Here is an 18,434-nt window from a genome sequence, read left to right as displayed (position 1 = left end):
AATATGGATCTGTGATGGTTTAAGGATATACATTATGAGTCGGCGCCATCCTGACGACATGAGAGAATATGGCATTTTAGACACAAAAGTATATCAGTTATTAATGTGTGTGTGTGCGTGTATACCACCCGGCTCAAAGGTGAAAAAATTGATGGCAACGTTTTAGCAGAAAAAAAATTACATAATACATTACCGGAACCTACAGCAGGCAATTGAAAATGGGTTGATAGTTGAAAAAGTAAATATTTTTATTTTACAATATTTAAATTAAATTTTTAACATTATTTCTTAATTTATAGGTACATAGAGTTCTAGAGTTTAGCCAGTCCGCATGGTTGGCAGATTATATTAACCTCAACACTGAGATGAGGCAGAAATCAAAAAATGACTTTGAGAAAGACTTTTTCAAATTAATGAACAACGCTGTATTTGGTATGTTACTTTATTTAATCCAATTTAGCTATGTTACCAACAGTTTCTTTTTCAGGGAAGACTATGCAATCGAAAAGGAAACAAATGAAGATGGAGTTGGTGTCGTGTGAGAGACGATTACAAAAACTTATTAATAAGACGACATTTAAACATGCTACCAACTATAGCGAAAACCTGAACGCGGTGACACTGGAAAACAAAATAATCAAATTTGATAAACTTATATACATCGGTAAATCTACTTTAAATTTTCTATTTTACATTTATTAACATATTTTGTATAGGATTTGCAGTATTGGATATATCGAAAACAATGATGTATGATTATCACTACAACGTAATGCAGAAGCACTATGGTGATAATATCAAACTTATGTATACTGATACTGGTAAATTTATTAAAATTAATTTCAAGTATAAACATAATAAATTTATTAATATTATTATTTCAGATTCATTGGTATACCTTATTCAAACCGAAGATTTTTACAAAGACTTGATTGAGAATTCCAACTTGATGGATAGGTTAGACACGGCGGACTTGCCTCCTATCCATCCGTGTTACACTACAGCTAGGAAGAAGGTGCCCGGGTTTTTCTCGGATGAATTAAAAGGACATACGATGACGGAGTTTTGTGCACTACGTGCAAAATCATACGCGTATAACATATATGCAGGAGAAGATGATGCGGTAAGAGACAATACGTTCAAAGTTGGTGGTGAAAAGATCAAAGCCAAGGGGGTAAAGCAGCATGTGATTAAAACCCACATGACGTTGGAGGACCATAGGAGGTGTTTGGTCAAGCTGGAGTGGAAGCGTACCGAGATAATGTATCGATTAGATCATTCAAACACCAGTTGATGACCATAAGAACGAAAAAATTAACGTACAACAGTTACAATGACAAAAGAGTGGTATTGGACGATAAAATTCATTTTAATTCAAATTTATTCAATTGTAAACCTTGTATATATATTTTATAAATATCTTATAATTATTTTTTATACCTTGTAAATATTTTATACCTTGTTTTAAAAATATAAATTGTAAACCTTATTGTAAAAACTTAATCTAATAAATAAAAAAAAACTTGTTTTAAGTATCACGCTTGTTTTTATTTCACACAAAATTATTTAAACAATATCAATCAAAGAGTTTGCGTTTTGCGTTCCGCTTTTTCGTGGGCTTGCCGCCTGTGAAACCAAGAATAGATAGTAGTAGTAGGAAAAGGCCGCTCCGAGGTCCTCTCCGCTTCACCCCCCCGCCCTCCTGCCTGCGCCACCGCGCCTGCTACGTCATAGACGTCCGGGCCACCCCCTCCCCCACCCCTTCCCGCACAACAACCGCCTCCCCCCCCACCTCCCTCCCGCACAACAGCCGCCGCCTACGTCATAGACGTCCGGGCCACCCCCTCCCCCACACCTACCGCTGTACCACGCCTCCTACGTCATAGGCGTCCGGGCCACCCCCTCCCCCGCCCCTTCCCGCACAACAGCCGCCGCCTACGTCATAGACGACCGGGCCACCCCCTCCCCCACCTCCCTCACGTACAACAGCGCCACCGCGCCTCCTACGTCATAGGCGCCCGGGCCACCCCCTCCCCCACCTCCCTCACGTACAACAGCGCCACCGCGCCTCCTACGTCATAGGCGTCCAGGCCACCCCCTCCCCCACACCTACCGCTGTACCGCGTCGCCTTCGTCATAGGCTTCTGGACACCGGGCCACCGCCGCCCTCACCCCCTATCTACGTCGCAACCGCCTCCATACCGCGCGACCCCTCCAACCGCTCCGGTACCCAGCCCATCCGAAATTATCATATCATATGTCGTCGACGGTGGCGCCATCTATCCGTAAATTGGGCTGACGCGGTTTTTTCAAACATATACATATAAAAACATATACATACAAGTATAAAACATATACATACACGTATAAAAACATATACATAATTATGTAAAACATATACATTCACGTATAAAACATATACATACACGTATAAAAACATATACATAAATATGTAAAACATATACATACAAGTATAAAACATATACATACACGTATAAAACATATACATATACGTATAAAAACATATTAGTTATTGAATCGAAATGCCAACGGTCCAGACGTATCCGTAAATCGGGCTGACGCGGTTTTTTCGCATCCGTACGATATCTCTGTGTTATCACGTCACCCCCACCACCACCACTCGCACCGTGAATAGATTAAGTTTAAATAATTACGCGGATTTTCGGGCCAGCTAAGTACAATAATTATTTTAAACAAATCAGTAACACTCTATTCGCTTAACGTGTAACAAGTGAGTTTCATTCTAAAGGACAAAAAATGTCGGGCGAAATTGAAACAATCTCTGCGACTCGTGGTGAACGCGCGAGAAAAAATTTACAGTGTATCGTGCAGCCGCCTAACGATTTAATCGATACCACAAACTTTGTCATAGACTTTGCGGGACGGAAATCCATCAACATCGGACTCGACGTCGCGAACGTATTCAACGTGACCGTACAGATTATAACGCCGTCTCGCCATGTATGCATAACAAGTGTTTTTCTGCAACGAATTTTCTCACTTATGCCGTACATACTCTCAAATATATCCGACCCGTCGGTTAAAAGCCGCGATAGACTTTTTCTCAAAGACGAAAATAACACGCTGTCCAGAACCACTTATCGCGGCGAAGGGATGCTAGCCGTCGAATCGCACTTACAACAAGGATGTCGCGTGCTGTTGAGCGGGAGCGATCTATTAAGAATACACGAGATGCAATGGGCCATCGGCGAATCGATCTCACGCAAATCTAACATCACGCGATGCGCAGTTATGGTTCAGATCGATCAGATAGCTACTTATCTAAGTACAAATGTCTATGCAGATAAATCGTCGACCGCAGAAGAAATTTCAACAGCCACTCACAATATCCACCCCGATTTCCATGCGTTGAATATATTCCCGAATAGCGAAAACAGTTTGGTAAATCAGATCAAATTGTATGCGAACGAACAGTTGGCGATGTGTTGGGCGACTAATATTCAAAATAACGGAATAGATTACATCCCGAGCAATGACGCGACGCCCGCCGACATTGAAGAGGTGATTATTATACAGTAAAATATTAAAATATATCTAATAATATAATATTATTTCGTATTACGATTAAATATATAATATTATATATAAAAATATATCTTATGACATCACGCATTTATACGTATATTATTTTTCACAGCTTATAGGATTCCACGAAAACGAGGGGCCGGCCATGTATACATATTAAGAATAATGGCGTCCATATGTCCGACATCGACATTCCGAATGCTGACCAGGGGCTAATAATATTCAGATGAAACACATGTATTATGATATACAAATATATATATGTACCATCTGCTTGTATAGAGTGCTATTATTTTTGTCATAAGCATATTATTATTATAAAATAAGATTTGTACTGTTCATTACATATTATATTATATTTTAGAAAAAAAAGTCGTTATGTATTTTTATTATTCCATTTATTACAAAAACACAATTACAAATATATAATATATATATATATATATATAGTTATATTACTTTATCGTATGCATTCTATGGTAAAATGTGAATACAGATATACCGTACAAGGGTCGAATGCATTTTAATAAAATAGCAAATATTACAGTTTCCGAACTTCTCCGGTAAACGGATTGTATTGCATCACGCGATCGTGAATGACCAGGCAGTAGGCGGCCGTGTTAGCGGGAAAATTATTGGATGCTTCTATTTCGAGGCGGAGATCGACGTTAGAAATTTTGGCATCGTCGGTCTGTCGCGAACAATCTATGCAGATAAATGGTCCCAACTCTTTATATTTTTCTCTCGGCAGATACGGCTGCGCGGTATCCCGTTCGTAATAATGTTTCTGGAAGTCGGCGTAATTTTGATAGAACATCGTAAACAGGTTTTTGTCGAAACTTTCGTTGAAATCTTCATACGGATATTCGATTGAATTGATATACGCTTTAACGTTTGTCAGCGAACACGCGTCGTAATCGCCGCTGTAACCGTCCGACACGCTTCCCGGCGTATTCGTGAGAAAAGCGATTATTAAACACCTAGGTTTTTCCACCTGCGAGCAAGTTTTAACCATCCAAGAGTGTTTACTCGTTTGCGGCAGATTCGGATACTCGCAGAGCTCCCAATTTCTAAAAGCACAATTTATCATTTTTTTGCTGTCGATGATTTTCATCAGCTTCAACCGCTCCCGGTCGTCGACTTTGATCACTGGAACTTTCCACAACACTCGCGTTAGCTGAACTTTGACTTTTGCCACCAACGCCTTAACCGACTCGGTAGCCATGTCCCCGCCCCACCACGCTGGTGTAATGTAGCGCGCTCGTGTCCGACATCGATCTATTCAATATCAGTTGTTGGCTGCAATTTATCAATATTCGCTTGTAGTCTTCGCAAAAACCAAAAACGTGTTTTAACGGAATACAACCACTGAACGTGTTGTCTTTCAAGAAACTAGCATTTTTGTTAGTGATATCCCAAGCAGCGTTTTGCAGGATATTCGCATCGGCGGGCGAATACGAACAATAACCCTTCATGGCACTAGTTATTCCCGGTTTTTTAACCCGCTGTACCTCGGTAGAGTTTATTTCATACTTCATTTCGTTAAATAAATTTGCTAAACCATTGTGCGCGATAGATATCTCAGTTAAGAGTCCGGCTGGCTTCGTTATTTTACCCTCTATATAGATAAAACTATCGCTCGGTAAAGTATGCGCATCGCGATTCTGAATGGATATACGTATTTCGTCACCGTTGTCGAGCGCGGACGATGAAAACGGTAAAAAAGAATGTAAAAACATTTCGCGTATCGGAGATTCGTTAACATACGCCCCGCCCACATCCAAGAAGGATTTATCCATCGTTTCCGCGCGATATTAAGAGGCCGTTCTGGTAAAAGTGAAACGTATACAACGCTCAAGAGATGGCGTTGAATTTCATATCGCCGCGGCGGCGGTCACCCGTAACCACGCCCACTTTTACCAAAGAGGGGCTACGCGCAATAGTCTCGGGAGCGGCACATTATTATTCAACGGACCGCCGTCTAGAACGTTTCGTATCAATACGGTCACTTACGTAATTTAAATATGATACGGGCGCGCGTTCACAAACGAGGCCGTTCTGGTAGCGAAAAATCGACCGTAAAAACATGCTTTCGTACTTCCCATTTTCCTCAGCTCTCAGTAGTCGTAGAAACATGATTTATACACCAAAATAAACTTGAGAAGTTCCTCTAGATGATCTCGTTCCAGATTTTTGAATTCTTTTTTCAAACCGGAGATATTTGCATTTGAAATTTTCAAAATTTTTAACATTTTTAAAAAATCACATAAAATAGAAAAAAAAGATATCAAAAATCTGGAACGAAATAAATTAACTAAACAATCTCTTTTACAACATAGTTCTAATTTATATTTATTGCATTATTACTTTAGATATGACATATAAAATAATAAATATATATTATATATATAAATACATATAAATGTATGTTAATTAATAAATGACAATACAATTTGTTAGGTTTTTAACTTGCGATAATAGTATACATTTTTAATAATATAATTGATTTAAACACAACATTTAGATTAAAGATAATTTTTATAATTGATAATTTAAATTAATATTAGTATTCACAGATAATGGATAACTTACGTATAATATTATAATATATATTTTTTTAATGAAATGTCATTATAGTTATAATGTACATATACATATTATATATTATGTAAAAAGGTCATAATTAAATGTAAAATAATGAAACAAAATATAATGTATAACAATTCAATGATAATATAATAGCTTATTGCCGTCATCAATACAAAAAATATAAACATACGTTACAAATATAATTACAATATAAATAAAATATTAAATGTACAAACAAATTAAACAAATTAATTATTAATCAATACATTTGATACTGATTTTTATCACTTAAATTTTAAATAATTATTTTTTCATTTTTTTACTTTATACCATTTCGTGCTGTAAATTTGGATAAATATTTATTTTATTTTTTTGACATTGAAAGGTTTTTATTTCTAACGAGTCTTCATCAAACTCTTTATTTTTTGAATAGTTATTTTTATTATACCTAAGTATTAAATGATGAGTAATGCTAGAAAAAAAACAACCTAAAAGCTTCGTACTCCACCCAAAAGTTTTATACAAAAAAGTAATATTAATACCCGTATCGACGAGTGTTAATGTAACTTTTACGACAAACAATATCCCCATTAACCCCGATACAAAAGTCCCAATTGTAGTAAACCAACCCCATAATTTAAATAATTTGTCTTCAACCATTTTTCCTAGTGAATTCTCGTCTATCAAATATTTAAATTGAAGGCCTTGGCTTACTGTTTCGTAACCCATAGATTGTCTAATTATATTATTTTTGACAGCGTCCACTTCTTGGGGATATATTATATGTTGTTGGAAAGCTTTCATTGTATCTTTTGTATAAATACCGGAATTCATGAGAAAATCTAAGCTTTTGTATGTCCACGTCCATGCCGTATTTGGTTTTAATTTCTGTGGCGTTTTTATTTCTTGAATATTTGGAAAAAATCCATACCAATTTCCATCTAAATTAAATGCAGGTAGGAATAATGAATTGCAATTAATTTGCGTTCCATATTTTTGTAAAGTATGCGTTTTTGGAGCCATGTAATAAGTTTTGTTATTATACAAAACTGTTAATTCATTGTAACACGACGTGTCTTTTTTAGTTACCTCGACACTAACTTTTTTACATTTTATTAAATAAATTATTTCGGCGTGCTTGACGGCAGTGAATCCAGGCCCTCCACCCATAATATATGCAAACTCGGGAAGATTGTTTGAGGCTAAGGTAAGTCTTTGCTGTAATAATTGCCGTTCAAGCACACATTGTTTTTGTAATAAATCATTATATAATGCTGTTATTGTTGATTTAAAAAAATTTTCGACGTATACAAATTTTGTATTTACATACGCTATTAAATCAGTGTTTTGCGGAGAAATTGATTTTATATGAAAATTATTTAAAAACATGGTATCCGTAAGAATGAGTAATTGTGTATGTTCTGTTTGAATTACAGGGATTTCACAAGCGAATGTTTTTTTAATTTTTTTGAGAGCAAACACTATTTTGTCTGTCTCTACGATATACGTATATAAAGTCGAGTTGTCGTTAGTGATCGAGGTAATTAATGATGCTGGACCGTCAAATAGAACAACAAAATCTTGTTCTTCACAATTATAATGATTGTTTGTCCATACAGTTTCGCCTTTAAACGTATCAACACCATAATTATCAGATAATTTCATTTTTGTACCCGACGGAAGAATAAGGGTGTTGTCTTTACTGTTTGCTATCGCCGTACCTTCTGATAAATATATTTTAAATTTGGCCTGTACTATAACGTTTTCCCATTCTCCCCTATTTGATTTATAATTGGTGCCTTTACAATTTCCAAATCTGTCCAGAGATCCCGCTACTGTGTGCGATATTAATGTTGTTTCATTCATTTGCAAATCCGTTACTAAACCTCCCAGGGGAAAAGTAAAGGATCGTTTTTGATGAATTTCCCAACATCGAGCATTTCCTAATTCTACTATTTCAGAAAAATACCCTCCCTCTACGGCTTGCGCGTCTTCAAATATCGAGCATCTAGTTATTAAATAATCAACTGATATGAAAACACGATTTAAAATGAACAGGGTAGGTTTCAATCCTTTGTAGCAATTGTATTCTTGGTACCTGTTGTGTTTTTGATGGTATTGGAAAATCGCAGTTATCCACTTCTAAACTGTTAAACGACGTAACATTTTGAGCAGGCCCATCACAATCGTACGCAATGAATTCGGATTCATTAAAATGTATATAATTGGTAATGATAACAAGTATTATATTTTTGATATACATGTTGATTGTTGATTGTTTAACCTATAAAATTTAAAAGTAAATAAATTAACTAAATAAAATAAATATTATCCATAAGTATGACTCAGAAATGGATGTATTAAAAATTAATCAAAAAAGCATGCATTTATACACACTTAAAATTGCTAAAATATGTCTTTATCAAATGTAAATATCGAATAGAATTAAAAAATAATAATAAATACTTATTAAATAATACAATTTTACTTTGAATTCGTATTTATTACAAATTTAATATAAACATTTAGTTATTAATAATATATATTTTTCACCTAATATATTTAAAAATAAAAACTAAAATTATTATAGTTGTAGTAAAAATGTATAAAATAATATAAATGTATATATTTGTAAATTTATTTCAAATATACACGTCAATCGACGAAATTAGTGTGTATTTAAAATACATAAAATCTATTATTTGTAAAGTATATTAATTTATTGTTTTGTTATTGAAATTTAGTAATAAAAATTAATAAGCTGAAAATTAAAAAAAAAACTGGAAATATACAAAAAAGTTAAAATGAAATTTTGTAGTACCTATTTAGATTTGTTGAGATGTAATACAAATTTTTATTGCTTTAGTTTTTTTTTTTGACTATTTAGTAAGAATATAAAAATGCATAAATTTCTGGTGCCTATTCGTAAAATATAAATAATACAATAATAAGTATTTACGCTTACTTGAAAAGTTGAAAATGGTCGTAACGCTGGTCCAGAACGTGAAAAGTGATTTGATGTTTGATTTGTAACTATTGTCTTGTAGACTAAATGATTTCCACAGTGGACAACAAATTTATAACCTTTTTTTTAGCTGTTTAATTGTAACTTTACATGCTATTATTTTAGATTAGCTAATTTAATTAAATAGATTATATTTAAATTATAATTTTTATGTCCTTTAATTATTGATAAATAATTATAAACGTATGCAAATATCACATTTAATTTATTATACTTAGAGTAAGATTATGGTAAACATAATGTCATGTATAAGACAATTATATTGGTAAAAAGTTTAAAATTTCAATTAAATATTTGTGATAATTATAATAATAATAATAATGAGTGCCATCAATTTTAACCCCACAGTTTTTAAACGATTATAATTATTTTAGTTAGTCTTAGGCATACGCGCGCAAGAGTGAGTAAAACACAGATCACTGTTATAATATTATCATTTTGTTATACTTTAAATTTTCTCACTTTACTTTTATTTTATTACGTACTCATCGTATTTTTAATATAAAATGGATCCATCAAAAAATAAAAAACGATATCAATCAAAGAAGTTATCGTTAAAAAAAAAACCTGAGTTCTCGAATGAGGGACCTTTTTGGAATTCGTAACCAAAACAAGTATTTAAATTAAACATAAATATTTTTTTTAATAATTAAATAAGTATATAATTTTATATAATTCATTTTTATTTTAATTCAAGGAACGATTCTGAGGTAATAGAACCTGTTGTGGAACCCTTTTTCTTAGGTGCTGATAATCAACCACCATGTTCATCAAGGGAAACAAACAGGTAAGCTTTAAATCTATAATTATATATTATGTATTATTTAAATAGATTATATGCATAGGCGCAGTTTAGGGGACTAGGGTGGACCTTAAGTTTAAATGCTTATAAAATTGTGCCTACCTAAGTATTTTTTTATAATTTTATAATTATTATTATTTTGTAAAAAGCAATTCAATTTCAATTTAAAATAATAATAAAAATAATAATAATACAAATTGAAATTGAGCCTGTGATTTTTATGAAACACAATCTATTAGTTTTATATAGCTTTTTCAAATTTTTTCTAGTGAAATAACTAAACCGGAAGACATTGAAATTAATGATTTGGTTACTGAAGAAACCTTTCACAAACATGATTTGGTGTGTGAACAATCTATATCTAGTAATCAATATGTTGGATATGAAAACTCCGGTAGACGAATAGTAGATATGAATTACGTTTTTTATCAAATTAAAAATAGTGATCACAAAGGACCATTTGGTTGTTCATTTTTAAACATGACGTTTATTTCCGAAAAAAAACATGGATTAAGATCAACTTTTAAATTTAAATGTGATATTTGTCATATTATTATGTTTATTGACTCGGAAAAATCGAAACCGGAAAGTTATTTACCAATTAACGAAGCCGCCGTTGCTGGGTCGATATCAGCTGGAATTGGATATACGCAATTATCAGAATTGTGCGCGACAATGGATATTCCATGTATGGCGTCATGTACTTTTGTATTAGTTCAAAGATTTATCAACAAAAGAATTCATGATGTCGCAGAAGCACAAATGAAAATCGCCGGTGATGAAGAACGTCGTTTAGCAATAGAAGCGGGATCAGTAGATACTGATGGAATTCCTATGTGTACGGTTGTCGCAGATGGACAATGGTCTAAACGCAGTTATAAGACTAAATATGATGCATTATCTGGAGTGGTAAAAAATGTACATATACCAATTTTATAAATTTTAATATTACATTGCATAATTTCAGGCAACAATAATTGGTTATAGATCGAAAAAAATTTTATTTGTGGGCATTAGAAATCGGTTTTGTGTGATTTGCCAGAGGGCGAAAAATAAAAAATTAAATCCACCTGAACATACGTGTTTTTTAAATTGGAAAAGGGATGCTACAAGTATGGAAGCTGATGGTGTTGCTGATGGGTTTAAACAGAGTTTAGAAATGCATGGTCTAAAATACAATAAACTAATAGGTAAGCTACTCCACGTTTTACAATCGTGCATATTTTTTCAACTATATAATTTTAGTTAATTCCTTATAAATATAATGAAAAAATGCATAGGAGACGGAGACTCAAGCGTTACAAAAAGATTAGCTGAAATAATGCCTTATGGACCTAGACTACCCGTCATAAAAATAGAATGTCGCAACCATTTATTGCGAAATTATGGGACAAAATTAGTAGCTATGACATTAAATACCAAGTATCCGATTTCGTTAAGAAAACATTTAAAATCAAATATATTACGCTTTAGATTTTCAATAACTAAGGCAATTGAGTATCGTAATAGTTTACAAGGCCAAACAGATTACCAAAAATCAGTAGGCAAGTTAATTATTATAATTATTTTTTTTTGATAACATTATAAATTAACACAATTATAGTATTATAATATTATTATATTATTTAAGGATTACGACAAGATATAAATAACAGTTTTCGACACATTTTGGGAGCCCATGATCGATGTGAATCATACTTTTGTAAGGGTACGCAAGGAAATGAAAAAAATATGATCGAAGATGCCGAAAGATCAGGGCTTGTGAGCGATATATCCCAATTAATATCTCGTTTAGTAGTAAATGTTGATAGTTTACTGATGAATGTTGACAATAACGTATGTGAACAATTCAATAGTGTAATTAATAAATATTTAGCGGGTAAACGAATAAATTATTCCCAAAGAAATTCATATAATGCTCGAGTTGAAGCTGCGGTTATATCATGCAACTCAGGTGGAAAGTTTCTCCGGTTAATGCATAAAAATATGGTCGATGAAATAAGTCCAGGTAAATAATAATATGACATATATTAATATTTAAAGAAAAATGATATAGGCACCTATAAAACGTACATTTTTTAAAACGTAAATATGTATTTAAAAATGTCAAGTCATTATTTTTAAATCATTTACACATTTATGTTTTTTTTTTAGGGGAAATAGGGAAAAAATTTCTTGCATCGAGTGAAAAGAAAAGATGTCAGCCAAAATCTAAAAAACTTCTTTTTCCTGGAAATTCGGAAAAAAGGTATAATAATGGCCCGGATCAACATTATGGTTTAGCTGAACCATTACCGGAAGATAATATTTCAAAAGAAGAACTAGAAAAAACGAAAGAAAATTTCATTAATGCCTTACGATTGGACAAACATGAACGGTTAGCCATTGAAGAAAAAACAAGAGATCAGGCCAATTCACAAATTTGGCATGTTGAACGTCGAAGTCGACTCACGGCGTCAAATTTTGGTCGCGTTTGTAAACTTCGACCAACTACGTCGTGCAAGAATACAGTCTATGATATAATTTATAGGAAGTTTTCTTCGAAAGCTACAGATTATGGTAAAGCCACTGAACCACAAGCTATCGTCGCATTGGAAAAACAATTACAATGTAAAGTAAATCAATGTGGACTTATTATTGATGAACATTTTCCTTATTTAGCAGCTTCTCCAGGTAAAATATATTATAGTTCTCAATTATAGATATTAATTAAATCAATAATACTAATTTAATTTTTTTAAACATCTATAGATGGCCTTGTCGGTGATGATTTTATAGTGGAAATTAAATGTCCGTTTGGAATAAAAGACACTAAGACATTTTTAGAAGCTATAAACAGTAAAAAGGTATATAATAAAAAGTTTATTTTATTATTAAAATATTTAAAATCAAAATTTGAAAAATGTAAAATGTTCTTATATAATATATTTTAATTTTAGTTATCCTTCTATAGTATCGCGCGAGCAGCCGTACCTAACGCACGCCTCTTTGTCGCTCCGTTAAATACCGCCGAGATCTCGATCATAGATGCTCAAATTTTTCCAAATTTATATATGTTTATATTATATTATGTAGCATACATATATATATATACATATACATAATACAAATGTAATATATTATATTATATTAGTAATTCTGTTATATAAGTGAATCAAGTTCGTTCGTAAATTTCCAGTGTCTTAATTACCGTACAGCCGTCGCGTTATCGTGAACGCCGCACGGCCGCCGTTATCGCATACGTCGCGTAGCGGTGCGTGACCTTTGTCTCCGTGACAAACATGCCACAATCGCCGAATCCAAAAACTAAAACTAATATTAAAAATAAAAATATTAATAATAATAATACAAATAATAAAACCATTATACAGGATGCTCGCCTAAACTTATCGACAAATAATCCCAACGTGAGCCATTCACCCACACAAAATAACTTAAATAGTCCAAATAATGATGGCTGGACACATCAAGCCGAGAAAAGAAACCGCTCAAGTTCCTCAGAACCAAGCTCTCCAACTCAAAATACCAACAGACACAAAAAGCTATTTATTTCTAGAAATCGATTTGATGTTCTATCGCAAACTGAAGCAATCGAAGTTGACACAATAACACCAAACCCAGATCCTAATGTAAGCAACCCTGAAGAGCGCACCTCACAGGTAAAAAGTACAAATCTACCCCCTCCCATAATAGTAAAAGGAATTAAAGACTTTGTAAGTCTACGCTCGGAACTCATAGACCTTGTGGGTCCTGAAAACTTCACATTTAAGTCAAGCATTAACAACCTCAAAATCCTAAACAAAAAACCCAGAAACCTACCGAGCAATCATCCGTTTCTTACAAGGTGCAGAAGCCGAATTCCACACCTATCAAATGCAAAAAAGACAAAGCCTACCGCATAGTCATAAGAAATCTTCACCCAACAACGAACACAGCAGAAATTAGAACAGCTTTAGAAGAAATCGGTTTTCAAGTACGCCAAATCACAAATGTCCTACATAAAACAACAAAATTAAATCTTCCAATATTCTTTGTTGATCTCGAACCTTCAGAGTTAAATAAAGACATCTTCCACATAAACCACATACTTCATACTAAGGTAAAAATAGAAGAACCATATAAAAAACGTGACCTAGTACAATGTCAGAATTGCCAGGAATACGGTCATACAAAAACGTACTGTGCACATACACCAAGATGCGTTCGGTGTGCTGAACATCACATCACCTCAGAATGTTTAAAGCCTCGAAATCTACCCGCCAAATGCGCGCTATGTCAGGGCGAACACCCTGCAAACTATAAAGGATGCCAAATTCACAAGGAGCTTCAAAGACGTCGCAACCCAAACTCAAGAACCATCCAATCAACTTCAATCAACAACCAGTCCAATCCAAAAACCACAGTGAAGACTTCTTCGACTGAATCCAATCCCTCGCCCTCTCAAAATAGAACTTATGCAAATGTAACCTCGAATCAGGAACCTCCGAAATCTAACAACAGTAATCAATTAGACACAGGTACCTTATTATCTAAATTTATCAGTGACTTCCAAGCTATCATAAATCCATTGCTCTCCCTTCTTACAACAGTCCTTGCCAAACTTGCAGCCCAAAATGACAAATAATACCCAAACCTCCAAATCATTGCTCATACTCCTTTGGAATGCCAATGGTATTCATAATCATGTAGCCGAACTCTCACTTGTACTTCATGAAAAACGTATAGATATAGCTCTAATATCTGAAACACACCTCACTAACAGAACAAAAATACACATACCCGACTACACAATACTGAGATCAAACCACCCAGACGGTACCGCACACGGGGGAGCGGCGATAATCATTAGATCTACAATTCTCTTTCACAATGTCTCTCAAATTAGCGAACCCCACATACAATCTTTCACCATACAAATTACTCTAGACCATTCTCCTATCTCCATCTCGGCAGCATACTGTCCCCCTAACCAAATCATTACCACAATACTATTTGAGCAATTTTTCAACTCTCTCGGAAATTACTTTATTGTTGGTGGCGACCTCAATGCCAAACACACCCAATGGGGATGTCACTCAAACTCACCAAGAGGTAACTCTCTTAGACAAGTTATTACTACCAAAAATTACTTAATCATTTCACCCCAAGACCCCACATATTGGCCAACATCACCCCGAAAGCGACCAGATATCCTTGACATATTCGTCTCTAAAATACCGAACAGATTTAACACCATCATAGATAATCTAACGAATCCTCACTCAGACCACTCGCCAGTACTTCTCACCCTTGACACCTCTCCTCAAAAAAGATTAATGAATCCATCATTAATCAATGGAATAATTAACTGGGAAAAATTCCAATCGATACTCACAAACGACATTAACCTGAACGTTAGTTTAAAATCTCCAAATCAACTTGAGGAATCAGTACAATATCTAACATCAACAATACAAAATGCAGCATGGTCCTCTTGTAAACCAAAAATAATTGATAATTACAATCAAAGTAATCTCTCTTTGCCTACCTATTTAAGATCTCTTATTGTCCAAAAACGTCGTGCCAGAGCAACCTGGCAGAGAACAAAATATCCCACCGATAAAACTAATTATAATCACCTATGCACATTACTCAAACGACAAATGGCGAAACAACGTTCAGAAGACTTCGCCAAACAAACTAGCCTCTTAACTGAAAAAGATGGCTCTCTGTGGAAAACCACTAGAAAAATCTTAAAAATCAAAACAATGTCATTTCCAATCAAAAAAATAGACGGCAGTCTCGCTATAAACGATAAAGAGAAAGCAGAAGTACACAGACATCATCTCTCCCAAGTCTTTAACCCAAACGATTCCACCATTCCTTCCATAGAAAACAAAGTACGCAATTTTCTAGATAGCCCACTCCCAATGACACTTCCACCCAAACCATTCACTCCAAATGGGATAAAATTATTCATACAAAAATTTCCACTAGGTAAATCACCTGGTCATGATTTGATAACAGCCGAAATAGCCCGCAGACTTCCAAACAAAGCTATAGTACACATCACTCATATTTTTAACGCAATACTCCGACTTTCATATTTCCCGATTCAATGGAAACTTGCCACAATTATTCTCTTCCCTAAACCAAATAAACCAATAGATAACCCCTCCTCATATAGGCCAATTAGTTTGTTACCTTTCTTTGCAAAACTTTTAGAAAAACTCATACTAAACAGAATCTACCCAATCATCAAAGAAAAGAAACTAATTCCTGACACGCAATTTGGATTTAGAGAACACCATTCAACCATCCATCAAATGCACCGACTAGCCGATACTATTGCCTATTCTCTGGAAAAGAAACTGTACACTTCTGCAGTATTTCTTGATGTTGCACAGGCCTTCGACAAGGTCTGGCATCCCGGTCTTCTTTATAAACTAAAATCGTTCCTACCCCCATCATACTACCTTTTTTTTAAATCATACCTCAACGAACGTTACTTCTTTGTCAGGTCAGGAACCGAATACTCCAGTATATCCCCAATAAAAGCTGGTGTTCCTCAAGGCGCTGTTGTATCTCCAACTCTTTTTAATCTATACTCTGCAGACCAACCCACCAATCCGAATACACAAATAGCTGAATATGCCGACGACAAAGCAATATATGCCACCCACACCGATTCTGACATGGTTTCAACTACTCTCCAAAGACACCTAAATGATCTATCACACTGGTACTCCCTCTGGCGCGTCAAAATTAATGAAAACAAATCTGTACACACCACCTTTGCTCTTCGCCACAGACAACCTCCTCCGGTACATATAAACGGCAAACCAATACCAAACTCCGAAACAGCCAAATATCTAGGTCTAACCTTCGACAAACGTCTAACATGGGCTAAACACATACACACAACAAAATTAAAATTAAATCAACGACTCTACTCTCTCAGACCTATTCTCGGTAAATTCTCAAAATTATCCCTCAAAACAAAAATTCATATATATAATCTTCTTCTTAAGCCTATCTGGCTCTATGGCATACAGCTCTGGGGCTCGGCAAAAATATCAAATACAAAAAAAATACAAGTGTTTCAATCAAAAATCCTCCGACTCATAACCAATGCTCCTCCTTATATTTCAAACCACACACTTCATACAGATCTTCACATTCCGAAAGTCACTGATACAGCCAAGCTATACTACTCAAAATTTAGGAATCGCCTTCAAAATCACCCTAATCCCCATATAAAAAAGCTATTATCCATCTCCATCCCAGGAAATCCCACCAGGAGACTTAAACGACAATGGCCCCGTGACCTTATAAAGTAAACATAATATGAATACACCTAAATAATTGTAAATTCAAGTCGAAGTATCTTCACTGGACGGTTTCTTCTCTCAAGACATTCAAGCTATTGCACTTAATTAAACATACATTATGCTTATTGTACTTTTTGTAGTATAGATTGTATAAATTCTAGATTAAAAATAAAAAAAAAAAAAAAAAAAAAAAAAAAAAAAGTTATCCTTCTGTCGTCTCAGTGAAAACGGAAAAATGAAATTAAAAGTGGATCATAGTTACTACTATCAAGTTCAAGGACAAATGCAAATTTCAAAACGAAATTTTTGCTATTTCGTTGTTTATTCGGCGAATTGGATAGAAACACAAATAATTGGTTTCGATGATTCTTTCTGGCGCGAAAAAATGATTGAAAAGTTAAAAGTGTAAATTAACTTTATTTTTTAGATTTATGATAATTGGATTTTGAATATTTTGATGTAATTATATAAATATAACAAATTTTATTTTCAGTTTTTATACAGAATGCTTACTTCCAGAAATAGTCAATCCCCAGTATGGAAAGAGACTGTTGGTAGATGACATTTTAGATCCTCAACATATTTTGGAAAATATAAAAACAAAACAAACAAAAAAATTAAAGTAAAAAAACGAAATAAATAAATAAAGCTGTTTCTAGATGTATTGACGTGCAATGATATACAGCTTTTAATTTATATATTTGTATATTTTTTAACATTATATAATAATAATAATTAGTAATTACTACTATTATCATATCGTGATATATATTATTCTTATATTATAGTTTTTTTATTTTATACGACTTGACAATTTATTATGTGCTTCTCATTCTCGTATCAAATGTACTTATTGTATATTATATAGGTTGTAATTGTTGTAAATATGAATATACAATTATTTAATTAATAATTTTAAAAAAATAAATGTATATTGGTGCCAACTAGTTTTGTCATATTTTTAATTGGCTTCAATTTGTTTATTTGTTATTATTAAATTTAATAAATAAATAATCTATAATAGACGTACCTACTAATTAAAAATAATTACAGTATTTGACTGATTTATGTAAATAATTAATATAATTAGGGATTTATATCACTTATTATTTAGATTATTATAAGTTATCGAGTTATATCG

The 18,434-nt window shown here is 33.6% G+C and overlaps 4 protein-coding genes across 4 annotated transcripts; 3 read left to right on the top strand and 1 right to left on the bottom strand.

Moving 5' to 3' along the window:
- The first annotated feature begins 494 nt into the window (after positions 1–494).
- LOC132925714 (uncharacterized) lies at positions 495–2,537 on the top strand. The gene is given in 5 exon segments (XM_060990084.1): positions 495–664; positions 717–821; positions 885–1,226; positions 1,229–1,391; positions 2,531–2,537. Coding segments are annotated over 5 exon segments (786 nt in total). The 5' UTR covers position 495.
- A 30-nt stretch (positions 2,538–2,567) lies between these two features.
- Positions 2,568–3,756, top strand: LOC132926912 (uncharacterized). Its single transcript, XM_060991330.1, has 2 exons — positions 2,568–3,543; positions 3,680–3,756. Exons 1-2 carry the CDS (start codon positions 2,779–2,781, stop codon positions 3,725–3,727), a joined length of 813 nt encoding a protein of 270 aa, XP_060847313.1. The 5' UTR covers positions 2,568–2,778; the 3' UTR covers positions 3,728–3,756.
- Positions 3,757–4,108: 352 nt separating this feature from the next.
- LOC132925713 (uncharacterized) lies at positions 4,109–4,792 on the bottom strand. Its single transcript, XM_060990083.1, has one exon. It carries the CDS (start codon positions 4,790–4,792, stop codon positions 4,109–4,111), a length of 684 nt encoding a protein of 227 aa, XP_060846066.1.
- A 4,343-nt stretch (positions 4,793–9,135) lies between these two features.
- On the top strand, positions 9,136–18,126 carry LOC132925712 (uncharacterized). The gene is made up of 10 exons (XM_060990082.1): positions 9,136–9,185; positions 9,849–9,968; positions 10,253–10,892; positions 10,951–11,173; positions 11,264–11,527; positions 11,614–11,991; positions 12,138–12,656; positions 12,735–12,829; positions 17,496–17,698; positions 17,787–18,126. The coding sequence occupies exons 1-10, from the start codon at positions 9,136–9,138 to the stop codon at positions 17,917–17,919; spliced, it is 2,625 nt and encodes an 874-aa protein (XP_060846065.1). The 3' UTR covers positions 17,920–18,126.
- Positions 18,127–18,434: the final 308 nt, after the last annotated feature.

Source organism: Rhopalosiphum padi, chromosome 3 (genome assembly GCF_020882245.1).
Source record: "Rhopalosiphum padi isolate XX-2018 chromosome 3, ASM2088224v1, whole genome shotgun sequence".
Classification (NCBI taxonomy): Eukaryota; Metazoa; Arthropoda; class Insecta; order Hemiptera; family Aphididae; genus Rhopalosiphum; species Rhopalosiphum padi.
The sequence above is the reverse complement of the archived record's forward strand: the minus strand, read 5'-3'. Positions and strand labels throughout refer to the sequence as shown.